The 16,199-nt window shown below is 34.8% G+C and overlaps 1 protein-coding gene across 1 annotated transcript in view; it reads right to left on the bottom strand.

The window, feature by feature from the left end:
• The window catches only part of LOC137620654 (uncharacterized), a 452,540-nt gene that overhangs the window by 149,330 nt on the left and 287,011 nt on the right, over window positions 1-16,199 (bottom strand). The window contains exons 15-16 of the mRNA XM_068350990.1: window positions 14,076-14,230; window positions 4,187-4,236 (exon numbers count right to left, since the gene is read on the bottom strand). Of these exons, the coding sequence (XP_068207091.1) occupies window positions 4,187-4,236; window positions 14,076-14,230 (205 nt within the window). The remainder of the gene's footprint in view (window positions 1-4,186; window positions 4,237-14,075; window positions 14,231-16,199) is intronic.

The following is a 16,199-nucleotide window of genomic DNA, read 5'->3' as shown; positions in this document are numbered from 1 at the left end:
TCATACCTAAAATTTTAAGTCAGAGTTGAAGAAACATTATCAATACTGAGATCCGGATGTTGAGGAGCCATTGTCCTTGACCTATTTACAATTATACTTGAGTTTTGTTAGGATCTAACTTCATGACTCATAACTTGCACCCTGCACTAATTTTAGCTAGATCACTATTAAGTGAGAAGGAACTACCAACTCACCCAAATTCTTTGTAGAATCTAGGCGCATTTACGGTTGATTATGTTTAATGTTACGAAGATTTTCCCTTTATATTTTATTGATACTTGCATGGTTTCATGTATTTTTACTAAAATAATTGATAATACAGTACGACATTAAATATTTGTTTCCACGACGCTCTTAGTAATACTAATATACATAGGTAACGTTGGTAATCCTGTGTTGAACAAAAATTTCAAATTGTTTCATTTCTATGGTTTGAAGTAATTACTATACTTTGAAATAATTACTATTACCGTATTTTTTTTCCTTTGATTCTTATATATATCATAGATAGGATATTTGTGCATCAAATGTTAGCATTATTTTGCTTGACAGACCTTCCCTTGTAGGAAAAAAATAAGTTTCTGAGATACGCATTGTAGTTGCCAGTTAGTGAATTTCAAACTAAATCCTCTGAAATTTGTTGCCTCAGTTTTGGTGCTGACTGTTCATTAAATTCTTGAAAATTACCATTACCAACCAATACTATTACTAAACCCATTTTCTTGTGTATTGAAATCGTATGTTTAACTTTAACAAAAAATTCTATATACAGCATATGGAGTATTTTGAGATAAAATTGATACCTTCACCTTGGTCTTCTTAAATTGTTAGGCAAAATTCTGAACATTCTAAAAGTTAACTTTAACCTAAGGCTGTAGGGTTCTCCTGTTATCATCTAAAGAAGGGTAACAAATCAGATTTGACTTTGAAAAACTATAATGAGATAAGACAGTTTATGCTTAAACTGAAAAGGGATACAATTTGACCCTGAAAGAAAACATTTTTAGCACAACACAGGAACATACATGGTGGGCTACCCTTAAATCTGCACTCTTTTTATAGACTTAACAATCCCTCCATTACTTTAACCTTATGTCTTTGTCACTCACTCTCTAAAGGAAAAGGCAACACTTTTGGCTTAATAGAGATCTAGCTAAAGCTAGTGCATACTGCAGATTATGGAGCAAGACGATAAATTCTAAAAAAACTCAAGTACGATTGTAAGTAGGTCGAAGATAGTGGTTCCTCAACATGCGGATCTCAGCACTGATAAGATTCCTTTACCTCTGCATGACTTAAAATTTTAGGCGTGATTCTAGATTGCAAATTCATTAATGAGAAACATATTTGGTCTGTCTCGTTCTTTAACCGCACACAAAATTGGCTTAAAGTCTTTCATGATTTTCGTTGATCAAACTGTTCTGAATAAGTGTTGTAAATTCTTTGATTTTGCCTTGGTTTGAGTACAGTACTGTTCTCCTGGCTGGAATTCAGCTGTTGAATCTCGCCTTGATTTGTTGGATAGGAACATAATAGTCGATTAAATTTTTTATTCCCAATAGATATTAATCTCTGGGACCATTGTTTAGTTAGTTCGTTATGCATGTTGCATAAGATTTTTCATAATTCTGACCATCCTTTGCATTCAGATCTTCCAGGACACTACCCTCTTGTTCGTAATACTAGGTGTGCAGTTAATTCTAATAGTCATTAACCTTTTACATCATAAAGCTCACTACTACACTGTATTCTGGAAATTTTATTCTGGCTGTGACCAAGTTATTGAATGATCATCTTAATCAGGTAGTTGAATCGGTGAAATTTCAAAAGTTCAACATTGCAGCGAATGTTTTTATGTTGAACAGGCTGACATAAGTCTCTAGATCAAATATATAGAAAGATCTATTTCACTATTGTTACAGTTCTTAAAATATCTTATTTAAATTGTCCATTAATACTTTTGTAGTTTACTTTTATCTTTATTTCCTTTTCCTCACTGGGATAATTTTCCTTATTGGAGTCTTTGGGCTCATAGCATTACAGTATACTTTTCCAAGTACAATTGTAGCTTTATCTAGCAATAACAATAATAATAATAATAATAATAATAATAATAATAATAATAATAATAATAATAAAAATAATGATAATAATAACAACAACAATAATAATAATAATAATAATAATAATAATAATAATAATAACAATAATAATAATAATAAATGTATATGACAGTAAGTAGAGTAATGAGAAACTTGATCTTCCTCATTCCTGTTTTCCAGAGGCTAAACTACTTAGTTAAGCTTTTTGATCTTGTGAAATTAAAACTCTTGATGGACCTTGATGCTTCTGGAGGTGTAGTTCCTCAGTCTATTAGATTTCCTATTCCTGATCTGGATATTAATCTCTGACATCATTGTTCCATCAGTTCTTAATGCACATTACCAAAGATTTTTCATAATCTAGACCATTCTTTGCATTCAGATCTTCCCAGACTGTACCATCCTGTACATAGAACTAGGTATGCAATTAACAGTCTTGCCTCCTCCAACAAAAGGCTTATGACTATAGTATTTTAGAAGTTTTATTCCAGGTGTGACTAGTTGTGAAATGATCTTCCGAAACTTCAGTTCAGACTTGCAGAGAATATCTTTATGTTGGACAGGTTGACATCAGTCTCTCTTCATAGTTTGTATGTGAATGCTCTGTTTCAACATAATTATTGATTTGTTAAGATATTTATATTCTTTACTCATCATTCTCATATCGTCAATCAATTTATTTCCTTACCTCACTAGACTATTTCCATGTAGGAGCCTTTGGGCTTATAACATCCTGCTTTTTCAACTATGGTTGTAGCTTAGCTAATAATAATAATAATAATAATAATAATAATAATAATAATAATAATAATAATAATAATAATAACAATGATAGCAATAATCATGGGTGGACTAGTGCCTGGAGGGTAATCATTACCCATAAAGGATATGATGCCCAAAAAGACATCAAAAGGTGGGAATTTTGCTTGGCTCCCTTAACCTAATCATCACACCACCTACTTACTACATAATTGTTATAATTTGCTTATGAGCATGAATATAAGCCAAGTAATACACTGCTGTGGTACATTAAATTATCATTTGGTTACATAGACTCCTTTAAGGAGTCTATGTTTGGTTACTAATAAAAAGTAAGAACAAGTCTGCAGGACTATTATCTTTAAAAGGATAGTGAAATATCTGGGCAGATGCTAATCAGATTCAAAAAGTGTTGAATACCTGTTAAATTGATAATTCATCCCCATATTGACTGGAGAACTTTGTTTCGGTAAAGTAGCCCAATAGTCTAAAATCTCTTTAATAGATACCGTATTCCTAATAAACATTTCTTATTGATGCATCATTATCCACCAGTTTGATATTCTTAAACTGATAAGAATAACATGAAACTAACTCTCACCTTGTTCTACATCAGAGTAAACAAAATAACAAAATTTAATCCTTTATCAAAAATCTGGTTCTTTCTCGCAATTTCCAAACCCTGCCTTGGATCCCCATTACAGCAAAAACCTTACAATGTTCAAGTGCCTATTTACTGTATGCTTCGTAGAAGTTAGTCTATACTAATGAGGCAGGCTTTAGTTCAAACAACTCATACATAGCTACTTAACTATATAAAGGTACCTTGCATCTATATTAGAAATAACCTAACCATAAACAATACTGTATATAAATGAAGTTATTCCCTTCTTTACATAAATATTCAAATAACTCACCTTATAAAAAATTATCTACAAATACATAAACTTTTAATAAATATACAATAATACAGTAAAAAGAAATAATAATCTTATATTACAAAAAAATAAAACTATTAGTAATGATATTTAAATACATAAGGATATTCAAGTCAATACTAGGCAGCTATCTTAACCCAATACATGCCAGCTTGAATTTCCTTACTGTTCTCACACAATGATTAACTTTGTTGCCAACACTGTGAAGTGGAGGCAAGATTCATGAAAATAATATGACAAACAATACAAAGGGTTAATTCTAACTGAAAGGCACAATATCATAAACATGAATTATGATAAAAAGAAACTACCAATACACTATCATTAAAAATCTATGGAAACTACAAAGCTGTAAAAACATTAAGCAAACTTTAACACTATACTTACCAAGTATGAATAGCTGTGCTGTAGACGACATTACGTTCTATGACTCCTTTCTATAAGAAAAATACTTAATATTATTCTTCCCGAAAGTTGTCGTGAAGTAACCAGATATTTGAAAGAAAATATCTATTGAACCTTTATGTAAAACTTACTATTGTATATCTATCAGTACAATTCAGATTATAATGAAAAAAATAATTGCCATATACTGAATATGATTTAAACAGGTTTATTGAAAAGTTCAGTGAATCAACATGATATAAAATATGATAAAATACACATTAAAAAATGTTTTATTTTTCAATTTCTGTAAATTGGGAACTTTCACTCAGAGGCAAATCACAGCCTTGACAAAGAACTCTTAAGAGATATTTCTGAAATATCAATCTAATAGTGTATACAGACATGCACCCTGAAATGATGATTTATGTCATATCTATAGTTTATATATGATAACACATGCCCAGAACGAGATGTAATTTCATTGTAATTATGTTCTTTTCAGTCAGTCTTATAGTATATGTTCAGTGTTACACCCATCCAAAGGTGGTATTTCTTGGATGCTACAATAACTGTTTTTGATTAGAATATTATATATCATTGTTACCATCATATTTATCATCATCTTAATTATTACTGTAATTTCTATTACTTTTATAAGTTAACCTAAAAACTAATTGAAAATTCAGTGCTACAATGCCAAGAACCCAAATGCAGAGAGCATATCAGTATAGAAAAATGAAACGGTGAAGAATAAATGATACACAATGCAAGGAATAACAAAAAATTGACTGAGTAAAAACAAAGCAAAATAAATTCTACAAATAATAAGTAAATTAGGGCCAGTATATCAAGATACAAAGCACAGAGTCATTGTATATAAGAGACCTTCACATTCAGCCCCTATTAAAGTTGATAGCAACTCTTCTCTCTGGGAAGTCTTTCTTTGTTATGCTGAATAGTCTACCCTTGAATCTTAAGAACCTGCACTACTCTACAACTCTTTTTTCCGCAGCTTGCTTATAAAGGTATTAAATTTCAGGATCAGGTGAAAAACGGTGACGCAGAGGTATAATTCATATCTACTACTACTCAAAACCTCTTGAGACTATACTCTGCCCCCACCCTCCCCATGTTCTTTAAAACAATGAAGACTAAATCCCCCAATCCACAGCCTCTCATTAATGAGATCCTTAGCTTCTACGCAGCTAACCAGCCCTTCATTTTTCTTTGCTATTCTCAGTAGCCTCTCCTATGAAAAAAAAATTCTGAATGACCCATGATTTGGGCCTCATCTTGAGTGGGGTGGCTTTGCTGCCATTGTTCCTCCCAAGAGGACTTGGGTGTAGAACAAGCCTTGGGATGGCAAAAAGGAGCTGGCCTCTTCACAGGTCATTTTTAAGCATGATCTTGAATCTTATAGGCTGCAGCCTTGTGAAAGGAGGCATATTTCTTTAAGAAGGGCCAAAAACCTTTCCTTAACTGTAGTAAAGTGGCTACTGCCTCCACATTGGCTTTGTCCACTATAGCTTAGGGGGAAAAGGCATTTGTATAAAGGATCCATGTAAAGGAATCCTCTACCACACCCTACTAGAAATCTGTAAGGCCTCATAGGTAGGGCTACCAAGTAGCTTCGCTAAAGCAGAGGTGGTCGACTGGAATTTCCAAACCACCTCTCACTTCCAAAGAGGACATGACAGACACTAGGTTAAAGTCTGCCAGGCACTGAATTTTGCCGTCCTAAAGTGGTAGGGATCCAAAGGAAAAAGGCCAAGCAATTGGTAGGTACCTACTTGAGTATCCTATTATTTAGAGATAAAGACTTCACAAAAACTTTTTAGTTCCAGGAATCCCCTCCAAAACAGGGCTACATTCTTTAGGCAAGTTGAGCTTTCATGTAGCACCTTCCTCTTTGATTCACATACTATCTTCACTGTTTTGGTCAAAAAGAGAGTTTTCGACCTGGCACTGTCATTCTGACCACAGAAGCATTGAGCAAACTGTGGTCTATTTAAGGCAGGCATATGGAATCAGGACAACCTTTTTCTGGGTAAGCTGGGAAATATGCCTTAAGAAACATATCCTTGAACCTCCATCATGATTCGGGAAACGCCAAAGGTTCATAGTTTAATATCATTGAATAACAAGTCCATACTCGTATTTTGAAAAATATATGACTCGGGCCAGAGGGCATATCCATCACAGGATTACCAGGGTTCCCACTAGTTCCCCCCCCCCCTAAATCCATGGAAGAAGCCACCTCCGCCGTCTCCTCAGCCCCAGCAGCTAGACACGCACGACTCTGTTCAGAAGGAAGAGCACCCACTGGAGCCCTCCTAAGAGCTGTAGCAGTTTTATAATTTGAGTTTCTATTAAAATTATATTTTCAAATTTACCTCATATTTGCCAGTTTTCAACAATTCAATCTCCTTATACAGGAATTGTGAATGGAGGAGGATGGTGGCCTATATAACTTCCCTTCCATTACTCAGTTGTTGTTTTGAGACACCAGACCTGGTGTGGTGTTTCCTAGTAAATGAGAAGCTTATGCTAGGGAGATAGATAAGCCTTATCAAATACTAAGATAAAATTAAGACAAAGGAACAATCTAATCACATTGATAGTGAGGTTTATAACCTTTGTCAGTTACTAAAAGTAAAGCTGACAGTAAGAATGGAAAGGTGGATTTAAATGAAAGTGACAGTGCAATAAGGAAAACATTATTAAAGATTAAATGTAAAGGGGGCTGTACTTTAAAGAGTAAGTTCTGAATACAACTATATAACAAAGAAGGGAAAACACAAGTGACAATGAATAAGGTGGATTGTACTTGCACATATATTATACGATTCTTGAAATCGTAAGGTTTGCACAAAAAGCAATAAATTATCGTGAAATTCTTTTTTACATTTATATAATGGCTTATTTACCAGTGGAATAAGACTTACTGTATAGAGAAAGAAATCTTATGGTATTATGACAAAAATATAGTATCATGTTATGACATGCTATAACTGTTTTAGTTCAGGTTGTTGGTGTCTTCCTATGGTATATTCAAATTTAAATGTAAGGTTTTAAGATTTAGCTGTCGATAAGAATGATGATTAAATCGTAAGGTTACTAAAAAGAGGATTAGGATGTTAATTAGTTCAGTTGGTTACGGTAAATATTACGTTGCATTTGTGAATTTTGAATGAAGAATGTGTTTCCATTGTAATATAAGTGAGCATTCAATGGCATAGAATTATTGCTAAAGTACAAAAATTTAAGGCTTGAAGAAATAACGCATGTGATTGTATGTACATTTAGACTGCAAATAAAGTAGTAACAAGGCATGTTTAATTCTAGTCCACATTAACTCCAAAGTCCACAGCATATTATGGTACCCAATGTGGGGCTTTGCTCATTAAGGCATTATTCTTTGGGGGTATTACTGTCAGGGGCTTTTGAATCATTTGGATATAGATTGAGATAAGAATTGTTTTAGTGTGACGGAAAAAAAAGCAGCATGGAAAAAATGGTGAAAGCTTTGAGGTAAGAGCTAAGCAAAACTTTGCGACCATATAAAAACCTCAAGTCTTCTACAAATGGATCCCTACCCTTCACTGCATAATCCCACTGTAGACAGATAAGGGTCCCAAGCCCTGTCCCCAGGGGCACTACACACTATGATAATAGCAGTGGGTGTGGTATCACCTACAGTACCTAGTAGAAAATTCCTATGTGAAAATAATTATTAGTGATCCCATAAGCAGGGAAGTCTACCTTCCTCCATCTCCAAGGTATCATACAACTGTTTGGAATTACACAAGAACATAAAAGAATCATGATAAGCTTAGAATAAAACTAACTTTGAAACAACTATAGAAGGCTAAACCACTTCCCCTAACTATCATCAGATAGTCAAACTCTGACACGTCGAAGAGTTGAGAAGGAAGCCAAAACTAAGCTGTAAGAAAATTTCTTTCACTAACTACATAGTACTGTAGTTAAAGTCAAAGATCAATAAAGTTGATGAGCATTATCATTATTATTATTATCTTTTTTTCTTTTTATTATTATTACTATTATTATTATTATTATTATTATTATTATTATTATTATTATTATTATTATTATTATTATCATCATCAATATTATTATCATTATTATTATTATTATTGATAAGCCACAAACCTAATTGGAAATGCAGGACGCTATAAGCCCAGGAGCCCTAACAGGGGAAATAGCCCAGTGAGGAAAGGAAACAAGGAAAATTTAAATATTCTAAAAACAGCAACATCAAAACAAATATTTCCTATTAAAACTATAAAAACTTTAACAAAACAAGAGGAAAAGAAACTGGATAGAATAGTGTGCCTAAGTGTACCCTCAAGTAAGAGAACTCTTACCAAAGACAGTGTAGGACCATGGTATAGAGGCTATGGCACTCCCCAAGACTAGAGAAAGCTGGTTTGATTTTGGAGTGTCCTTCTCCTAGAAGAGCTGCTCACCATAACTAACGAGTCTTCTACCCTTACCAAGAGGAAAGTAGCCACTGAACAACTATAGTGCAGTCATAGACTCCTTTAAGGAAGGACTGGAACGTCAGGACCTCGGGGTTTTTAACTTGAGTCTGAGAGACTTCATGCCTGATTTTTTAAAAATTGACATATGTTATGTATTTTCAAATTTTAAGATCATTTTGCTCCCACAACTTTTTCTGTTTTTATCTCGTTTTCTATGCAAATCCCATTTTCTGTTCAAATCTCACTGACTTATGTGTTTTGTTTCTGTTTTTGTTATAGAAACGGTCCAGCTGGTGATCTCACAATATGCCACGTCACTGTAGCTGCTTTGGTTGTAAAGGGAACTATGATGGGACACCTTATGTAAAAGTCATATCCTTCCCAAAAGATCCTGAGGAGAGGGAGAGATGGATATTGGCAATGCCGAATGAGAAAGAAAGCTTGAGACGCTTGAAGGAGATATATATTTGTGAGACACATTTCAATTGTGAATGGGTGTCAGTTAAGGGTGGCAAGCGACCCAAACAACCTCCATCAATATTTCCTGGAATACCAAAATCAGCTTTGAAGCAGGTTACCTCAGCCCCACGCCCAACATCATCTTCTACATCACAATCAAGAGCTAAAAAGGTGCATGCAGCTGCTGAGGCTGCAGACAAAATCCGAGATTTCGACCAATTTCGCGCCAAAATTAGCTCCTATTTTCCTGGTTTTAACGTCATAAAAGACCAGAAAGATCTCTACCTATCAAGAACTGACGCTACTGGACAAACTGTCAAGCAGTTCTTTCATCTACAACAAGTCAACTCACCTTTTGGATTTCTATTCTTGAATAGAGTTGAGAAAGATGGCATTGAGGTGCCTAAATGACTCCAGACAGCCTTGGACAGCAGACTGTACATCTTTCACTAAGTTGGAGAACGCCTGCCAAATTATATCGACCTGCACATGGCAAGGAGGTAGTGGTCGTAAGCTGAAGTTAACTAAGCAAACTGCTGAATCATTCATTGTGTCTACACGTAATAATGTGGCTGCTGCCAAATTGCTTCTGGCAGAGAAAGACTTTGACTACATTCTTCCTGCTATATTCGCGGATGAAGCCTTGGAAAAGTTTTTTGGTCAAGCCAGGCAAAGAAGTGGTGGAAACTTCTACATTGATGTAGTTGACATTATGGCTGCAGCAAAAGTTACAAATTTGCAGACACTTCTAAAGCATGACATTAGGCCAGAATCTAGTTCTCGTGTGCTTGATTGCGACAAGAATTGTACTTCTTCCATAAATCCAGATGAGCGAAGTGAATTCATTGACGAGATCACTCCTCAAGACACTCGGGAGCTCTTGAGGTCTGCTGATAACCTCAAGCATAAAGTTGTATATTTGGCTGGATACCTTGTTCATAAATATTGTAATAGCACTAGTATGGAGGATATCATGGATGATGAAGATGGTAACGAGGTGTCATCTGAGTTCTTAGATCATTTGAATAGAGGTGAACTGGGTGTGCCAACTATTTCAACTGCCTTTTTTGTACATAATGCCTATAATTTGCATGCCATGACTAAAATGCATTGCCGCTTTCATTTTGCTGAATTGTTATCTTTTGTAGATGCACCTTTAGCTACTAATAATGCAGCATGTAAGACTTTAGCCAACATTCTATTGAAAGCTCAGGTTCTCAATGTAAGTGACAAAGAAAAGGCTGTGAGATGCCTCAGGAGGCAAGAAAAGCTCTCCATCTAGCGATGTTCATCTAATCAAATGTTAATGTCTGAGTTTTGTTGTGATGAGAAATACCGTTCTTTATTTCTTATTTTAGTGTTTCATTGTTTTAGGGCTTGTTTGGAATGTTTGAGTAATACAATATTTGACAATATATATTAAATTTGGACAGAACTACAGACTTTCCTCTTATTATAATCAGCCATCCCTCACCATCTATGAGTTACACACAAAAACGAGTGAAAATGACCAAAATTCACTATTTTGACCTTGAAATATGACCTTTTGACCTTGAAGATGATGAAGATGACCCCAGGTGGTGTTGAAAATGTCACTATTGAACTCACCGTCCTCAAAAACCCCCATTTTGACTAAAAGAAAGTGTTTCTAGCCCTTCTTAGAAGTCATTTTAGTCCAGGACTCAAGTTAATCCTTCAGACTCAAGTTAAAAACCCCGATCAGGAGACATTCCAGTCCTTTCTTGAAGGACGATATATGACAATATATATTAAATTCGGACAGCTCTGCAGACTTGCCTCATATTATAATCAGCTCTCTCTCACCATGTATGAGTTACACACAAAAAAACGAACAAAAATGACCAAAATTCAAAAATTTGACCTTGATAAATGACATTTAGACCTTGAAGATGACCCCAGGTGGTGTTGAAAATGTTACCATTGAACTCACCATCCTCAAAAACCCCCATTTTGATCCAGAGAATGTGTTTCTAGAAGTCATTTTAGTCCAGACTCAAGTTAATCTTTCAGACTCAAGTTAAAAACCCTGAGCAGGGGACGTTCCAGTCCTTCCTTAAAGGAGTCTATGAGTGCAGTAGTTAATTCCCTGAGCAAAGAAGAATTACTTGATATTCTCAGTGTTGTTAGGTCTATAAGGACAAAGGAGAAAGTGGAAAGATTAGGTCAGACTATTCGGTTGATGTGTGGGCAAAGGAAAAAGGAGGCGTAAATAGGGAGAGGGATCCAATGTAATGCTGTACTGTCTGGCCAGTCAAAGGACCCAAAAACTACCCATGACTAGAAGACATTGTTTTGATTTTGGAGTGTCCTCCTAGAACCGCTTCTTACCATAGCTAAAGGGTACCTTTTACCCTTACCAAGAAAAAAGTAGCCAATGAACAATTACAGTGTAGTAGTTAAGGAGCACGGCCAGAATGCCAATATATGGGGGCATAGGAAGATAAGCACAAAATCCTGAAAAAATTCACTGGGCTTCGAATGGCAATGGAGAATGCGTATACAAAATATTTTGTTAAAATTCCTCTTACTTTCATAGTTACAAGGTAATTAGTAAAAGTAACTTAATAAATCAAAAACATTCTTCTCTACAAGAAAATGCAGTATTTCTTTTGTTATTATAAATTTTGATAATTATTATATTTCAATGTAAAATAAATTGTGAGCAATGGCATCTGTATAGATTCTATGAGTCACAAGACCATGTATTACACTGATATTACACCTTCACCCCTTCAGTTCTACCACAAACCTCATAGAGAGTACATGTTTGAGTTTGAGCTCTGACATTCTCTCCTGTTTTTCTTGGATGATAAGAACGGATTATGCAATGGAAGATGAAATACCATTGGAAGGAGAAAAGATTAATAAGGTAGTATCATTTGGGTATTTAGGAACTATGATCTCCAATACAGGGTCTTTAGATTTAGAGTTTAGTGAAAGATTGAAAAAAAAAAAAAAAACAGACAATGTCTAGGTTAAGTAACATTTGGAAATCAAATAGCCTGAAATTACATATAAAAATCAGACTATATATCAGTTTAGTGAGATCGGTGTTACTACAGTATATGGACATGGGTCATGGTATGACAATGAAACATTCCCCAATAGATTTAGTAGATTTGAGAACAAAGCCCTTAGAAGGATATTGGGAGTTACATGGCAGGATAGGATTAGAAATGAAACTATAAGAGATATTACTCGAGTACCATATGTGGATGAGATCATGATGAGGGGCAGATGGAGATAGATTGGGCATGCTTTTCACACTCCCCAAGAGAGATTAATTACCAAACGTTCAGCTGGGCTCCACAAGGCACTAGAAGAGTTGGAAGACCAAGGCCTACATGGCTCAGGCCTATGAAGTGCAAAGTAGGAGATGATGAATGGAGAAGTATTGAATTAAAAGCTCAAGATAGAGACAACTGGCGAAATCTAATAGAAGGCCTTTGCATCAATAGGTGTAGGAGGAGGAGAATATGATGATGACATAAAATGAGAATGTAGAAAAGGGAAAATGAATAAGCGTTACCAATCCTATCCTTCTCATGGATTATTTCCCCAAAATAACCCTTTCAGGTTATAAGTTCAAGGAATAAAATATTCCAAACTCCTGCTCAATGCAACTGAGGTGGGTGTCTAATGTTTGTGTAACAGAGTGTTAGCCTACTAGGTGAATTGGAAAGTCCAATAACCACAGTCACTAAATATTAGAATCAAACCCAAAAGTTCTCATCAATCCCGCTGCCAGGCATTCTTGTACAAAAACTTTAAAATCAAAGTTAAAGAGGTAACAAAAGACTTAAACCTAAACACTCCCAAGCAGTCAATATAATGTAGGCAGAAAATGTGTATAACTCCCAAGATAAAGACTTAGTTTGTTTAATAAACATATGAGAATTAGATAAAATTTATAAGTGATGAGATAATATAGAAAACATAAAAACTTATCAAACAGACGTATGAAAAAAATCAGAATGTATTGGTCATAGGTCGCATAATGATAATGTTAAACAATTCCCGGCTACACGTGTCCAAAACTAAGAACCGTGACTTAAACTCAGTTAACAATATGAACAACCAAATCAAAATTTGTAAGAAGTAAAGAAAAAGGACAAACTTTTATAGCTAAATCCAGTCCTATGCTGTCGTGATACAACCACTAAGTGACTTCATATGGAGTGTGTCAAAAACGAGTGAACACCACCTTTAGATGAGAAAATTTGGAACATTTATTCATTGACTATCACTAAGAATAACAACCACAGAAACTAACTAACTGTACTTGACTTAAAGGTTAAGGATGCCTGACCATCTGGTGCCAGAGAAGCTACAAAAAAAAAAAACCCTCATGGATTAGTTAACCATAAACTAGCGACCAGGTGGCGTCGGGTTTAGTATCAGTGTTGGTTTTCGACCATGTGTCATGTACCCAACATATTTCAACATAAAAGGTGCTGTGATGGATTCAATAAAACTTGAATCTGTAGGCATTCCTTATACTGATTAAGTCCGTGCTGTGCATGTTGATACACTGCCAAAACCAAGGAAGAAAATATTTCTTTGGTAGTTTCTAGTTTTGGATTCCCTATTATAGCTTTCCATATTAAAGTCCTTGGAGACCAAAGAGCACATTAACCCCAAAAAAGGCTATATTACTTCCATATGATTAAAATTTCAGATATTCTAATACTGTACTATAAGAAATACAAAAGCTAAAGATGGTATTGTTCAAATTTTAGCCCATGACTACACCAATGAAAAGAATACATACTTTACATTCAGTGTGAATGAGGTGCTCACCTATGATCACCAGTCACTTACAGCCTTACAGTACAGTATTTCCAAAAAATATTAATAAAATAAGCCTTAAAATTAATGACTAATCATAACTAGATCCTACTTACCTGCAACAAGGCATATATAATCGTACTATTATATGGAGTCATTAGACCTGAATATTCTGCATTACAAGCAATATAAGTTTGTAAGGGTGAACCAACAAAAGCTAGGACTTTGAAACACCTTCCCCTGACTTCAGTAAATCCGGCCGGGCAATGTCCTGTATGGTAATAGAAAGAATATACTGTATATGTATACAAAGTACATAAAATACCATCTTTTATTATGTAGCACCTCCAGAGGCTCAGCTGCATAGGCAGAGAAGATAAAAAGTAGATAAGAAAAAACTACAAAAAATATAAGCATGTAGACCTAGACTTTAGACTAAGTGATGGTTTAAATTTTGGCTTTAAGAGATTTCCACTACCTACAAAGTGGAAAAGGCAGTGGCAGAAGAAATACCAAAAGCATCAAGGGTAAAGAGGATGTTAAGAAAATTAAAACATTTAGGGGAGAAGATAGTACAATAAGTACCACTTACACATACGAAAAGTCAAGGAAATAATAAATGCCTCAGACAAAGGCAAGAAAGTAAACAAACATACCATAAGATATCTAGACAAATTGAAATGAATGTATAATCACAGTGTGCATATAAAAGACGAAAACCTCACAAATAAGAAAAATTAAAAAAACCAAGTGGAGTTTTAAAGCACAAAATGCAATTACTTCCAGAGGCATAAATAAAAGGATATTATTTGGTGACAACTTTGCCTCCAGAAATAGTAAAAGAAAAGGAAGATATAGATTCTGAAAATGTGGTAATAAGATTTTTAAAACATTTAGAGAACCTTTGATAAGTGAAAATATAGATAGTCATATGGATGGCAATTATAACTTTAATACTATAATGCCAAACTCTATTAATTTTATGATAGTCTCTTGGCTTTTTATTGACTTCAGTAAGAATAATCTTTATCTTTAAATGATATGGATAAATACTACAACTTTTTAATACAATTGTATTTTTCCCAGCTATACAAACCTGAGTCATTTGTAAGGACTTTTATTTGTGTTGGTACTGGGTGTGTTAATTGAAGGGAATAGGAATGAAGAGTTGCGAGAGTTGCTAAAGGCAGATGATTTGGTGATTACTGCTGAAAATGAGGAAGAATTTGAGAGAAGAGTGGTAGAGTGGCACGAGACTTTGGAAAGGGGTGGCTTGAGGGTAAATGTTGATAAGACTATAGCTATATAGTATGGAAGGTAAGGACAGGATAGCCGTACACAAAAGTAGAAGAGCAGTTGTAAAACAGGTGGAACAGTTTAGATACTTGAGATCTACTATAGATCAGGAGGGATGATGTGAGGCTGAAGTTGAGAATAGCATAAAAGCAGCGTGGGGAAAGTGGAGGGAGGTAGCAGTAGTAGAAGGTGATAAGAAAATGCTAATCAAGGTAAAAGTCAAGATATTACGGCAACGTAATACAACCAGTGTTAATGTATGGATAAGAAACTTGGGCTTTAAGATGAAAAGAAGAAGCAAAACTTGAGAGAACAGAGATGAAAATGCTGAGGTGGATTATAGGAATATCACTTCCTAAAAGACTGGAAAATGATGAAATAAAAAAAAATAGCAGGGGATTGTAAAGATCACAGATATGATAAGAATATTTAGGGACAATGATCTCCAATACAGGGTCTTTAGAATTCAGAGTTTAGTGAAAGATTGAAAAAAATATAAATCAGACAATGGCTAGGTTAAGTAAAATTAGGAAATCAAATCGCCTAAAATTTCATATAAAATCAGACTATATGTCAGTTTAGTGAGATCGGTGTTACTCTATGGACATGAGTCATGGTATGACAATGAAACAATCGCCAAAAGATTTAGTAGATTTTAGAATAAGTGCCCTCAAAAGTATATTGGGAGTTAAATGGCAGGACAGGATTAGAAATGAAACTATAAGAGATTACTCGAGTACCATATGTGGATGAGATCATGATGAGGGGTAGATGGGGATTGTTTGGTCATGCTCTTCGCACTCCCCAAGAGAGATTAGTTCACCACATGTTTAACTGGGCTCCACAAGGCACTAGAAGAATTGGAAGACCCAGGCCTACATGGCTCAGGACTGTAAAGCACAAAGTAGGAGATGATGAATGGAGAAGCATTGAATTAAAAGCTC

The sequence above is a fragment of the Palaemon carinicauda genome, chromosome 27 (genome assembly GCF_036898095.1).
Source record: "Palaemon carinicauda isolate YSFRI2023 chromosome 27, ASM3689809v2, whole genome shotgun sequence".
NCBI lineage: Eukaryota > Metazoa > Arthropoda > Malacostraca > Decapoda > Palaemonidae > Palaemon > Palaemon carinicauda.
The sequence above is the reverse complement of the archived record's forward strand: the minus strand, read 5'-3'. Positions and strand labels throughout refer to the sequence as shown.